At 43.0% G+C, this 14,177-nt stretch overlaps 1 protein-coding gene across 1 annotated transcript in view; it reads left to right on the top strand.

Moving 5' to 3' along the window:
* The window catches only part of HSF5 (heat shock transcription factor 5), a gene marked incomplete at both ends in the record, with an annotated part of 65,670 nt that extends 54,793 nt beyond the window's left edge, over window positions 1-10,877 (top strand). The window contains one exon of the mRNA XM_084650641.1: window positions 10,810-10,877. Coding sequence (XP_084506767.1) covers window positions 10,810-10,877 — 68 coding nt within the window. The remainder of the gene's footprint in view (window positions 1-10,809) is intronic.
* Between the last annotated feature and the right edge of the window lie 3,300 nt (window positions 10,878-14,177).

The raw sequence follows: 14,177 nt of genomic DNA, 5'->3' as shown, positions 1-14,177 counted from the left end.
ACCTGCTCCACTATGGGACTTGAACCTCGTTCTTAATTGCCTTATGAAACACCCCTTTGAACCATTAGCTACATGTTTGCTGCTTCTCGTAGCCATTGAAACTGCTTTCTTGATGGCCATAACTTCTGCTTGGAGGGTTGGAGAATTGGAGGCTTTAGTGGCAGATTTCTCCCCGCCCCCACCTTTTACAGTGTTTTAAAAGACAAAGTATTATTGTGACTACATCCCAAGTTCTGACCCAAGGTGTCTTCTCAATTTCATATAAATGAAACCATCCATATCCCATTTTTCCCCCTCAAAACTACATCAGACTTGGCAGGAAGCTACCTTCCATATGTTAATTGTCAGATGGGCATTAGCCTTTTATCTGAGCAGAACCAAACCTTTCCAAAAGTCTACGAGGCTGTTTGTTTCAACTGCAGATGGTTCATGGGGATCCACTGTCTCCACCCAGAGACTCCCCACTCACTCTGTATTTTAAGGCAAAGTTTCACTTACATGGGATGATTAATAGGCAAACAAGGAATTTGGTTGAGGGCTTTAGAAACCATGCCACATAGTAATGCACACAGAAGAAAAGGTGCCTTAGTAAGGAAAGACTCACTGGCTTAAAATGGCAAGCAGTAGTGCCATAGTCAGATGTTGCAGCAGCATGCACAGGGCTTGCCAACATTAACATTTATCTTAGAGGCAAGCTGGGGTGTGAACCTCTTCTGCCAGCAGCTTGCTGGGGACTATCTGTCGGTGTGGCCCCTGTTGACACACACACGGTTTGTTAATGCACTGCGATCAAGTCCCATTTCAAAGGGAATTAGATCAAAGCATGTTAACAAACTGTTAATAGGTGCACCAGCAGGGTGCACATGGACAGTTAGTCCATGGCAGGCTAGTGCAGTCAGGCTAGATTCACGCTCCAACTTGTCACAAACTAAGGCTTTGTCTACGCTATGCGCCTTTTAGCGACATGTCTGTGCCACTACAGCCATGCCTCTAAAAGGCGCACAATGTAGCTGCTGTTTGTCGGCGGGAGAGAGCTCTTTACTGCCTAGCCTGCAGATTACAGGAAGTTTGAACAGCCTGCCAATATAGCCTGTCGAGCAGTCGTTTTGGTTGGTGCACTCCCAGCTACTGGAGCCAGCAACATGGAGGCACCATTTGAAGAACTTCTCTTGCTTGCACTTACATTCCTGTGTCAGGAAACTGGCAGAGCATCTGTGAGGTGCTGGTGGATATTTCAGTGGTGTTTTCTGTCCCACCCAAGATACCTGATGGATTTCCTGATGGAGAAGGAGGAGGAGTACCCTCGCTTGGCAGACTCGCACTGGCAGATGCTGCTCAGTACAATTGGCATAGCTGCTGATGCCCCCTATGTAGAAGCACAGACTGGTGGGTCACATTGTCCTGTAGACCTGGGTTGATCAGCAGTGAGTCCAAAACTTTCGTGTGAAGAAAGCTACATTTCTGGAGCTTTGTGAGCAGCTTGCTCCCACTCTCCAGTGTAGAGACACAACTGAGGTCACCCTTGCTGGTCCAGAAGCATGTTGCCAAAACCGTCTGGAAGCTGGCTACCCCGAACTGCTACAGATCCCTTGCCAACCAGTTTAGGGTTGGAAAGTCAACTGTGAGTAAGGTGGTGGTGGAGGTATCTGGAGCAATTACGTGTGTGGTTTACCCTGTGTGTGGCGGGCATTAAAGATATTCCGGAGGTAATTGCTGGCTGAGAGAATAGGGTTTCCTAACTGCTCTGGGGCAATTGTTTGCCATAATTTTCCCTCCACAAGGAGAACATGAGTACATAAACCACAAAAGTTACTACTTCATTGTTATGTGGCCCCTTTTAGACCACAGAGGCCAATTTACAAGCGTCAACGTGGGCTGTACTGGAAAAATTCACAATGCCAGAGTTTTTTGCTGCTCAGGAGTCTACATTCATAAACAGGCTGGGACACTATTCCCACTAAATGACATTGGCATAAATGGAGTTACTTTCCCCACCATTATTCTGAGGGACCCCGCATACTCCCTTTTGCCTTGGGTTATGAAACCATACCCTGATTTCAGAGGCCCTGGAAAAAGAAGGTTTAATTACATTCTTGGTAGGTTTAGAATGGTTGTTTAATGTGCTTTTGGTAGATTAAAATGATTAGTTCTAGGCAAAAACTGACATTCTGCTTATTCTGTGGTTCATAAAATCATTTCTCTCAAGGTGGCATGGACTACCTGTAACTGAAATAGACTAGATATGGAAATAGAAGACTGTTCCCCAAACACACACAGTGAGTTCACCATTTCCAGGCAGCTCCATAGACCAAACAGGAATGGTTACAGAATGGCACATTTCAAGTCCTTACTATTGAAAGGAAAACATGAGTGACTGACTAACAAACGTCTGTGACTTCACAGTGAAAAGCCTTTTTACAGCTGTTATGAATGTTTGAAATTTCCAGTTGCCATTTTGAACTCCATGTGGTCAGGAAACCTGGTGGGGTGGGTGCGGGACATCAAGGCACTCTGATACAATCCACCATTAGCAGACACGTGCTAGTAGCCAGGGCTTGTCATAACTTTTGTGTTGCTTCTTAGAGCAGAAATCCCTCCAATTACTGTAATAATAAACTGTAAATTGGAGTCATAAACTTACCAGGCTCTGGGGCAACTTCTGACTCCATTGGGTTTGCTTTGGGCTCAGCAGCAGACATTTGGGCTCAGGCTGGCTCCTGGGCTCTAGGATGATGGGAAGTGGGAGGGTCCCAGAGTTAGGGCTGCAGCCCAGGCCCAAAGGTCTACACCGCAATTAAACAGCCCCTTAGCCCGAGCCCCACAAGCCAGAGCCAGCCACAGGTGTATAATTGCAGTGTAGACATACCTACATGGAGTTCCTTCTCAGGGTTGTCTCAGACTTTCACATTAGCCAATCTATTCATCCTCCTGTTTTTTCCCCCAAACCTCTTTCTTCCATAGCCAAAGTAAAACTCCACACACTAGGTATGCTTAGAGCAGTGTCCGTTTACATGGACTGGACTACATCACTTAGAGCCTCACCAAGACTGTTAGCTCTATTTTGCGGAATAGATAACGGGACAACCAATGCCTTCAGAGTCGCTAAGTGGGTTTTGGACTGTATACATACCTGCTATGTGCTAACAGAGATCCTCCTGAACATTTGACTTGAACCCACATAGTTTTCATCACCTCCCTCAATAATGTGCCATTGACTAAGACTTTTAGGGAGTCATAGCATGCAAGTCACGGGAGGTGACAGTACCATTCTACTGATTGTTGGTTAGGCCTCAGCTGGAGTATTGTGTCCAATTTTGTTCACCAACACATAGAAAGGATGTAGAGAAACTGGAAAGGATCCAGAGGTGAGCAACAAAGATAATCAAAGGAATGGAATGCAGCCTATATAAACAAAGGCTAAAGTAACTGGGTTTGTTTAGTTTGGAAAAGAGGAGATTAAAGGAGTGGGGGAATATGATAGCGATCTTCAAATACTTGAAAGGCTGCCATAAAAAAGATGGAAAAAAGTTCATTCTTGCCATGGAGGGCAGTACAAGAGGCAAAGGATTCAAACTACAGCATAGCCGATTTACATTAAATCTTAGATGGGGGAGGGATAGCTCACTGGTTTGAGTGTTAACTTGCTAAACCCAGGGTTGTGAATTCAATCCTTGAGGGGACCATTTAGGGATCTGGGGCAAAAATTGGGGATTGGTCCTGCTTTGAGCAGGGGGTTGGACTAGATGACCTCCTGAGGTCCCTTCCAACCCTGATATTCTATGATTCTCAGGAATAACTTCCTAACTGTAAGAACAGTAGGACAATGGAACAAACTTGTGGAAACTCCTTCACTGGAAGATTTCCAAAAGATGCTGGAGAGCCATCTGTCTTGGATGGTTTTTCCTCCAGATCAGATTGGCAGAGACCATGGGTTTTTTTCACCTTCCTCTGCAGCATGGGGTATGGGTTGAACTAGTGTAAATGCAGGTTTGAACGAGTGTAAATGGGGGATTCTCTGTAACTTGAAGTCTTTAAATCATGATTTGAGAACCTTAGTAACTCATCCAGAAGCTAGGGGTTTATTACAGGAGTGAGTGGGTGAGGTTGACTAGGTGATCATGATGGTCTCTTCTGACCTTAAAGTCTATGAGACACAACAAATCCTGCATCTTGGCAGGGGGTTAGACTAGATGACCCTCATGGTCCCTTCTAACCCTGTGGTTCTCTGATTCTGCAGCCAAGCCAGATGGTGCTGAAGGCATAGCAGAGGAAGCTGTTAGACCCACAATAGGGGCCTCCTTACAGGATGGGGAAGCAGGCAGATACCGGACACAGTGTTGGTATATAATACTGTAAGTACTCTTTATTGCTTACAAAATAAACCTCATTCACTCCACATTCATACTCCAAACATATTTCTCCAGAGTCCACAGATCAGAATGAAGTCCTGATGGCAAGTCGAGGTTCAATTAGATCAGATCACAAGATGTGGGGAGCCGGCAGAAAGACCACATCTATATCCAAACAGGGCTCTGGTTGTTGAAAGACTTCAAATTGCAAATGTTAGAAGCCTCCATTTATAGTCCATTTTGTGACGTCATTACTTTTTTGTCTCTGTTGTTTGGGCCTTTCACCCACAACTCAGTTCCAGGCAGGCCTCTAGAATCCAAGGCGTGCCATTTCCTCCAATTCTTATACATCTTTTTTATAGCAGTCCAGCTGGTGGTGTTTCTGTATCTGCTGATTCTCCATATATTTCCCAGGGACATAACAGTTGTTTTATACAATAGTCCTTGACCACTTGAAACCTCAAGGTTTTTGCTGCAGTTGCCAATACGCAACGTACGTACTCATGTCAAAACACAGTAGTTCATCCACAGTAGGCCTCCATGGCCTATAACATATTACATGGATATATGCATTATATATGCATATATATAAATCCCAACGTTTCCTCCCTTTGATACATGATTAATACCATTAATTATTGTAAAAAGAAAAGGAGGACTTGTGGCACCTTAGAGACTAACAAATTTATTTGAGCATAAGCTTTCGTGAGCTACAGCTCACTTCATCAGATGCATTTCGGATGCATTCAGTTTTCCACTGAATGCACCCGATGAAGTGAGCTGTAGCTCACAAAAGCTTATGCTCAAATAAATTTGTTAGTCTCTAAGGTGCCACAAGTCCTCCTTTTCTTTTTGCGGATACAGACTAACATGGCTGTTACTCTGAAACCTACCATTAATTATTGTATCACTTTATAATTTTGCAAGCAATTCAATTTTATATATTATTTGCTCCAGAACTTCTTGTCACTTTCTTATTTGGCAGTATAGACATAGCATAATAAAGGTTAACAAAATCATTAATGCAAATAATATAACAATAGGATGTAGCATTAAATTTAGAAGAGCTGTAGCACTGGGAGACCATCCTTTAAAGACATCATACCAGTGATGGACTGTCAATTGTTCTCCTTCTTTCCCCAGTTTTAATATTTGACCATTGTGGACCAGAATGTTAATTTTTCCCAGCTGAGCAGATTTAGATACATCTTTTGCATATTGCCTGATTTTTTTCACTTTCATCAATCAGTTTTTCCCATTGTTCTCAATGTATCCCCAAATTAAAGGACCAGTCCGCATCTTTTGGTATCCAAACAATTTCCTTTTTTAAAAATAGAGGACCTTGGAAAATAATTCCATCAATAATGACTTCTGTTACATTACATTTACATGACTCAATTGGGCTTTTTTTGGTCATTCTTCCCCAAAATACATGTTTTTCAGTGGTTGCCACACAAATACACCCATTGCCTAAATCAAACACTCTTGTGCTATTAGAGGCTAAATTTTGCATAGTACAGTGTCTGCTTCAATGGTTCAAATGACATCCCTCTAGGGACCAAGTTATCTGTGGGCACACTCATTTATTTCGCTCCCACTCCTCACAATGTTGTGTTAATTCTACTAATTTATAACTCCCTTCTTCTTGAACTAGGTGGGTCCCACTTATTTCTATTTGCCATAATTCTCCATTAATAATTTTTGGCAACCCCCAGGCCATTGCTGCTTTTCTCTGCTTCCCTGTGTTGTGTAACAGCATTCTGCCTTTCCACTCTCCTCTCAGAGTGGCTTGATTCCAATTAAACTCCTTATATTTCTTCTATCCTGCAACTCGTTGACTCCGTATATGAGGATCTTTGAACCATTCAAAAGGCCATTGCCCATTACTTGACAGATTGACCATTCTCTCTCTCTATTGTATCCCATAAGTTTGCATCTGTGCACATCGTTTTGCTAGTACAGATTTATTGTTAATTTCAGACACACCAAACAGATTTACATATAGAGACATTTCCAAGGCTTGGGCTTGTTTCAACTGGAGCTCCACACTTCTTATTCCTTGCTCTGATAATGCACCAAAATTTTGTGTTACGTGTCTGTATAACCCCCAAAATCTTACCCAAGGCTGACATTTTCCCTTGTAACGTCTCAATATCAAATGAGTTTAAAACTCCAGCACCAATGCCACTTACAATATATTCCCCTATATCTCTTTTATTTCATATAGTCCCATCTCCCCATTGTTGTTGCCACTCTTATAGTAGAGGTAGGGCATATAGCACATGCTCCGGATGTTGTGCACTTATGTTTATTTGCATTCTTTCCAACCAGATCGTTTGGTCTACAATAGTTGGGGCTTCAATTACTTCTCCCCTTCTATTTTGGTGTTCATCTGCCATGATTCTTGGTGCAATCTTCATTCATTCTACTAGATTCTCTGAGTTCAAGGACATTCCTGCCGAACTAGCGATTCCGGACAATTCACCATCCATGTCTGGCTCTCTGCTCTCATCCTTCTATTACAATTCAAGTATTCTTGAAGTTGTTAAGTCATATGGCCACATGCACTTACATGCTCCAGCATGCAAGATTGTACCTTCACCCTTTTCAAGCCTTGTTGGTTGGTCTGTCGCCCAAAATGTCAGGTATTCGACGGGCTGGTCTGAGTGCCTCCAGCAATTCTGGACTCCCTCCAATGGTGGACAGTTCAGAGCAAAGTATACTAGAGTTTTCCCTTTGCTGATTCTTTTCCAGACAGGACCATAGTCACAGATGTTTCCACAATAACACGGTTTGTGGTTGGAGCAGGAAGCATCTCTTCATATAAGCATTCTGGAGCTTCAGGCTGGTTACAATGCACACAAGGAATGTTGAGCACAGATCAGGGGCATAGTGGTTCACATGCTCACCGACAACACCACAGCAATGTATTATGTGAACAAACAGGGGAGATCACTCCTATCAGCTTTGTCAGGAGGCAGTAAAGTTCTGCCAATTCTGCATTGAAAAGAACTTCATTCTCACAGCCATTCATTTACCAAGTGCCCAGAATCACGTAGCTGATCATCTCAGCAGGAACTTTTCTCAGAATCACGAGTGGTCTCTGAAGAGCAGTGTGCTGAGGTACATATTCGGAGAATGGTGCATTCCTGTTGTTAACCTGTTTGCAGCGAAGGACAACAAAAAGTGCCATCAATTTTGCTCTCAAGTGGATCTCAGTCTGGATTCCATGACAGACACATTTCATCTGAGTTGGGGATTAGCTCAGATGTATACTTTACGCTGAGTCCTGCTCATTCCTTAGGTAATCCTCAGGCTAAGTAAGGATGGATCATGCCAGACTGATTCTCATTGCATCAGTTTGGCTGAGACAGTGTTGGTTTTCCAATCTCCTCGGTCTTTCTGTTCTTCCATCCATTCCTCTTCCTTGTCCCGATGGATTGGTTTCATTCCATGGTCAGATTTCACACCCAGCACCGAACAGTCTACACTTCCCAGCATGCATGCTGTGTGGCTAGACAAGGAAGAGAAGTCCTGTTCCGAAGCTCTTTGGCAAGTTCTACTGAATAGTAGAAAGCCCTGTATTAGGACTCTCTGTGTGGCAGAATGGAATTGTTTTTCGATCTGGTCCCTCATCTCAGGGACTCAACAATACAGTCATGTGTTCAGAACATTGTGGAATACTTGTTATACCTCAGTCATCTGGTTTGTCTTTCAGTTCATTCAATTTTGGTCCTACATTCTCCAGTTCAAGGGGAAATCAATCTTCTTGAACTCCTTGATAGTCAGATTTCTGAAAGGGCTCACTTGTCTCTTTCCACCAGTGAAGGAAGTGATTCTCAGTGGGACTGTAACACTGTGTTGGCCAGGGCTCTACCAAATTCATGGTCAATTTTGGTCAATTTCACAGTCCTAGGATTTTAAAAATAATAAATTTCATGATTTCAGATACTTAAATCTGAAATTTTATAGTGTTGTAATCATGAGGGTCCCAACCCCAAAGGGTGTAATAGGGAGGGGGGTTGTGATATTGCCACCCTTGCTTTTGCACTGCTGCTGGTGGCAGTGCAACCTCCAGAGCTGGGTGCCCAGCCAGCAGCCGCTGCTCTCTCACCGCCTCCAGCAGCACACAGAAGTGAGGGTGGCATAATACGGAGGGGGCTTCACTTTTCAGGGGGGACAGGGCTGGCCTTACAGGTGGGGGATGTTGGGGGATTCCATGATCACCTCTCCCTGACACACAGCCAGCTCAAGGCCTCTTTAACCCCTGAGCACTAGGGCACTGGGCTTGGGGAGGGGCAGGGCTCAGGGCACCCTGGCTGAAGGCTCCTACTGTACACCAGGCTCCAGCTGCTGGTCCTAACCAGGCTGGTGAGGGACAGGACTTCCTCTTCCCCTGCAGGGGCTACTCCCAGGGCTGGGTCAGACCCACCTCCAGGAATCTCCCCCAGCTGCAGGAAGCTCTGGGGCTGCTGGCTGGGAGCCCATTTCTGAAGGCAGTGCAACTGCCAGCAGTAGTGTAGAAATAAGGGTGTCATGACAGAATATTGCTACCTTTACTTCTGTGCTGCTGCAGGCTGCATCGCTACCTTCAAAGCTGAGGGGCTCTCTCATCTGGGAACTGATTAAGGAGGTCAGACTGAGGCTATGTCTACAGCCTATGTCAGCATAATTTATGGCACCTTAGAGACTAACCAATTTATTTGAGCATGAGCTTTCATGAGCTACAGCAAGTGAGCTGTAGCTCACGAAAGCTCATGCTCAAATAAATTGGTTAGTCTCTAAGGTGCCACAAGTACTCCTTTTCTTTTTGCAAAGACAGACTAGCACGGCTGTTACTCTGAAGCATAATTTATGTTGCTCAGGGTTGTGAATAAAACCACCCTCCTGAGCAACATACGTTACACTTACATGAGCCCTTGTGTGCACAGTGCTGTGTACAGCGCTCGAGCGGGTGCAGATGTGCCGATACAGCTGCACTACTGCAGCACATCTGGTGAAGACGCTCTATGCTGGAGAGTGTCTTCACTAGATGTGCTGTACATATAGACGTTTTCTGAGAGAGACAGACAGAACCTGAAAATTGAGTTTTACTACAGCTTGGCTAGTACTCAGGGCTAACCAGAATGCTTTAACCTTTATTCCTCTGTGTTGACCTAAGGGTTTTCTGTGCTGTATTCCAGTTGACTTAATAAGCCCTTCTGTTTTGAAAATACTGCTTGAGTGTCACTGTAAATGCTTGGTGAGGTGCATTAATTCCTGAAGAGTGTACAAGTCTCTACCAGGAATCTATCTGAGTTGAACTTGCTGAGCAGAGCTCACAGTGTGAAGCAGGAGTGCTAAAGCTCAGAGGTTCAATCTCAGGAGGTGGTGAGGCTGCGTGGCCTTCCCTGAAGGAAGCTTGGGACCCCTTGTGAGTTGAGCACATCAAAGAGGTTCCTCCAAATGACTGTACCAAAGTTGAGGGCATACCACTGATCCTGTTAATCCATGGCAATGGGTATTCCATGACGCACTCTCTGGCCCCTCAGCATTAGAGTCTAAATTCTTGATGTTTGGTGTGGAGGAACTGAGGGGGGTCAGCGTGGCGCCACCCTTAAATAGCCTGGGGAGTAGCTCAGGACCAGAGCATGTGTGCCACCCCTATAGATACTGCTGGGGAAGTTCTTTGGCTTTAGTGCCCTTTCGCATGCACACCTGAGTGGAATTCATTTCTGCATCCTCACCTTAAAGAACAACAATTACAGTACAGGTAAGTAACTGTCTTGTCTGCTGACTTCACTGCATCAGTACACTTGAATCATATTTTCAAGTTTTTCTTTCCTACTTTGAGGGCTAGGAAACGCTTTAAAAAAATGAAAGATGAATTTCTAATGTAATCACATGACTCAATGAGCTGGGGCCCTAGGCATTTAGAGATCCTATTCCTTAATCCATCCCCATGGATACATCCAGAATATCTTCACTCTGCTTAAGAAATGTAAGTTTCAGAGAGGAACATTGGTCCATGTTTTTCCCAAGTTAGCTTCATTTGAGGACAGTAAATTGTTGATTTTGAACACTGCTTATGCTTTTCCTAACTGCCCTCTGTGTACAGGATGGTTGTGGACACTTCATTTGTATTGTAGGAGAGAATAGGAAACAGTAGATGCATAAGGGCTAAAATTCTGGCAAGTAGCAGCACAAATAAACTAACAATCAGCTGTGAAATGTTTCACCTCAGTCTAGATGGGTGCATTTCAGATAAAAATTGTTTAGAAAGGTGCAGATGCCCAAAGTCTGAGCACTTGGCATTCCTTGGCAATGGCCAGCAAACTCTTGAAGTTTAGGCTGGCTGTGGCTACATTTTATATCAGCTGCCAGAAAGTAGATGAAAAGAGACTTGAGAACCCTGCCCTATATGTGGTTAGGTAAGAAGCACTCATGTGTACTGCATAACTGCTCCTTTTTTTCCTCCTAGATCTCCATCTACTGGTGGATGTAGCTTGCAAACAGGAGCACTTTCCAAAAGAAGAATTAAGAGAGTGAGAAGTGGGTGACAAGCATGTGAAAATGTGCATTAATTGCCAACTGGGTTCTCCATATCAGACCCCAGAGGCAGTGCTTTGCACACAATATGCACTTTGGAACTTTTCAACTGTTTTAAAAAAATCTCTTTCCTTTTGCTTTTGTTAGTTTTATGGGGAACTAGTCACTCCACTGTTTACTGCATCTCTTTTGTTACATTTTCTACTTCGACAGGTTGTAAAACATCTAGCGGCTAGGGTGTTTAATATGCAGTAATTGTTTACCTGCCTAAAATTGCTTAGAAACAAAAAGCTTGGACACTGTAAACAGGAAACCTTAAAAGCCTCTACAAGACTTTCTTACTGGGGAGCAAGCTGTTTCTCCTGTTGTATTTGGAATCTCTCTACTTCACTTTGTTGGGGAGTGTAGTCAGCACATCCCCAGTTTTGTGCTAATAGTGTGTCTCCTTTGAGTTATACTTGCCCTTTAAAGGGAATTGTGTGAGAAACAAAAACATTGGGAGGTCACTAGATTCCAGGTCTGAGTGGGTCAGGGATTCCAGGAGAGCATCTCTGGGAAAAGTGAGCTAATTTTCTAAGTGATTAATCAGGGAAATGCTCTTCCATCCAAGCACAGTGCTCTGTTTCAGCAGCAAGTGTGTCTGACCGATGAGCATCCACCACACACAACAGCCGCTGGATCTTTTACATAAATGAAACATTCTTCTGTTTTAATAATTTCTTTTAATTCTAGTGATATCTATAATGGTAAGTCATCTGTTTGTTTACTATTTTAAGTAGGTCTTCACAAGGCACTTGTTTAATATAATTTAATATATTGACAGTAGAGTTAAGATTTTTAACAGCTATGTATTTGTATTAATATTTATTAATGTTGAAATACTGACAGAAGGATAAAGGATGCATATGAAATATTTGTTGTGTTAGGATAATATATGTGAATGAGGCAGCATTGAAAACATGTAACTCTAATTGATTCCTGCCAGTTCATGTATCTTTATAGTCAGTGAGACTCAGTCCAATATAATTGGGAAAACGCACAAGGAAGAAGCAGAGCGAATAGGCCTGCTATTTGTCAGAACCCGAGTTATGGCCTCTAAATCTTCCTACAGTGTACAGCTATGTTCATTACCTCAAAGACAAACTCTGGATGGTAGGATGAACCAAGATCAGACCTTTTAAACCCCTGCCAAGGCTTCAGACCAGAAAGTTGGAAGCTGGGGGATGCTCTTGGGTCTTGGGACACTAGCAGGAGCACTACTATACTGACCTTCCTCAGAGCTGCCATTTTACATCTTTTGTCATATGCATACAGCAAGTTTTCAGAGGGTTTGAATGTTTTAGGGGGTTGCATCTTCTCAGGCCCTGCACTCAAATTAGAATATGTTGAAACCCAATAGCAAAAATGGACTTAATGCATTCAAATAGTTAAAGGGAAAAGGAGTTCAGCAATACAGCAGGATCACTGAAATCTGAGTTTGGTTTGTTGCTGGCAGGGTTTGGGACTACTTCAGAGGATGCTGTTGGAATAGGGGAGAGCTTCATTACCCTCTAGCAATTTCTGCCGTTAAGGGAATGGTGACAGGCTTTGAGGAGAGTCCTGTCTAGTTCAACTGCCCTGACTGAGAAGTGAGTATGAAGTCATAGGGATCACTGGAATTCTGCATTGCCAGACTGGAGCTGTTACATATTAAGTAAGGAAGCTTCCTGTCTTAACTTTCTCAGTCCTGTCTACACCAAAAGATGTGATGTTCTTTTGGAGAGGTGAGTCAAGGAGCCTTGGCATGGTTTAAGGTTCTACTTTTTAATGATTAATTACGAAATCCTAGTATTTATTACCTTTCTGAATTAAAAAAGGCCATGGAGCTGGATCTCCTGCCATACTTTACATGCACAGTACTATCAGCTGTAGCTTTCCTTATCCTTAATTAACTCTCAGGCACATTGTGAGAGGGCAGAAGAGAAAAGACACTCACTGTGTAAAGAAATCCATATAGTATTGCACAACTAACAAGTCTCAGGTAACCCAGCATACTGGACATCTCAATATTTTAGCACTTTTAGCATGGATGTATTTCAGTCAGTAAATCATAAAGTGTGACTGCTCCAACCAGGCACATTGTTTTACTATTTTCTTGTTAATGGGAACAATGTGGAGTTTGGTTACACTGAGATGTAAAATTACAGCAGCACATAAAGAACATAAAGTTATTAAAGTGAAATAGATGTTGCATTTATATTCTCAGTATGTGTGTTAAACTTTAAAATGCAGATATTTTAAAATAAATATTTTATCCAGTAGTTCCTGATAGCACCTTTATAAATTAAAAAAATCATTGCCACACTAATAGGCTTCTTAAAAGTATAGTCTACCAGATTTCCCCCTTGGGTAACTGCATTGATTTCTGTGGAGTTCACCAGGGATGAATTTGGCTCCATGTGTATCCAAAGGGTCACTATCTGTCATGTTTTTGAGTGCAATTCCTTTCTCATAAGCACCATGTTTTATAGAGGTTCTCTCCGAACTAGCCTAATGAGAGGCTGGATGGATAGGATAGCATATTTTCTGTATGGTATATACTAGGAAGTTTTATATGTCTTCCTCAACACAGATCCATCACATGCCTAGTTACAAACTTCCACTTGCAACCTAACTTTGAGGTTATAGGTCTGACCTATAGTATTATTTACCTCCCAGTGATGTCAGAGGAGAAAAACAATTGAATTCCAGACCTCTGACATCAACCTGACCTGAAACGTTCTTGCAGTAGCAACTAGAAAAGGGCTACTGAATCTAAATTAGCAAGAACTGAAGAAAAGCTGTGCGTGAAATGGACGGGTCCTTCCCAGGGCCAAAGACATAAGGCTGCAATAAATCAGTACATTCTACAGAGGGGAGTTGCTTCAGATACTGGCTTGACGCCATTCAGAGTGTCACGGGAAGGCTGGGAAAGTGCCTGCCATCACACTGATAAATTCCCTACTTCATTTGTTTATTGATCTGACTTTGCATTTTAATTTATTTTATTATTTATTTTTATCTTTGCTATGTTCGACACAGACTTTGCTTTAATGTCAGTTTGAAGGACCAGTTAATTACCCTGATTTATATGTGATAGGTTAATCAGTAAGATAATCAGGGATGTGTTGAATGCAGTTTAGCTGTGGATCAGGAGAGGGAGTCCAGGAGCTCTGAGAAACAGACATCAAGGGGGTGGGGTTGTTGCCTATGGCTGCTCCACCCTCACTTTGTCAGCAGGTAGAGAGAAAGCTTGCAGTCCCAGGGGAGGGAGGCAGAGAG

The sequence above is a fragment of the Lepidochelys olivacea genome, assembly GCF_965140295.1.
Source record: "Lepidochelys olivacea isolate rLepOli2 genome assembly, chromosome: 17".
Classification (NCBI taxonomy): domain Eukaryota; kingdom Metazoa; phylum Chordata; order Testudines; family Cheloniidae; genus Lepidochelys; species Lepidochelys olivacea.
Note: the sequence above shows the minus strand (reverse complement) of the source record. Positions and strands in the feature narration are given on the sequence as shown.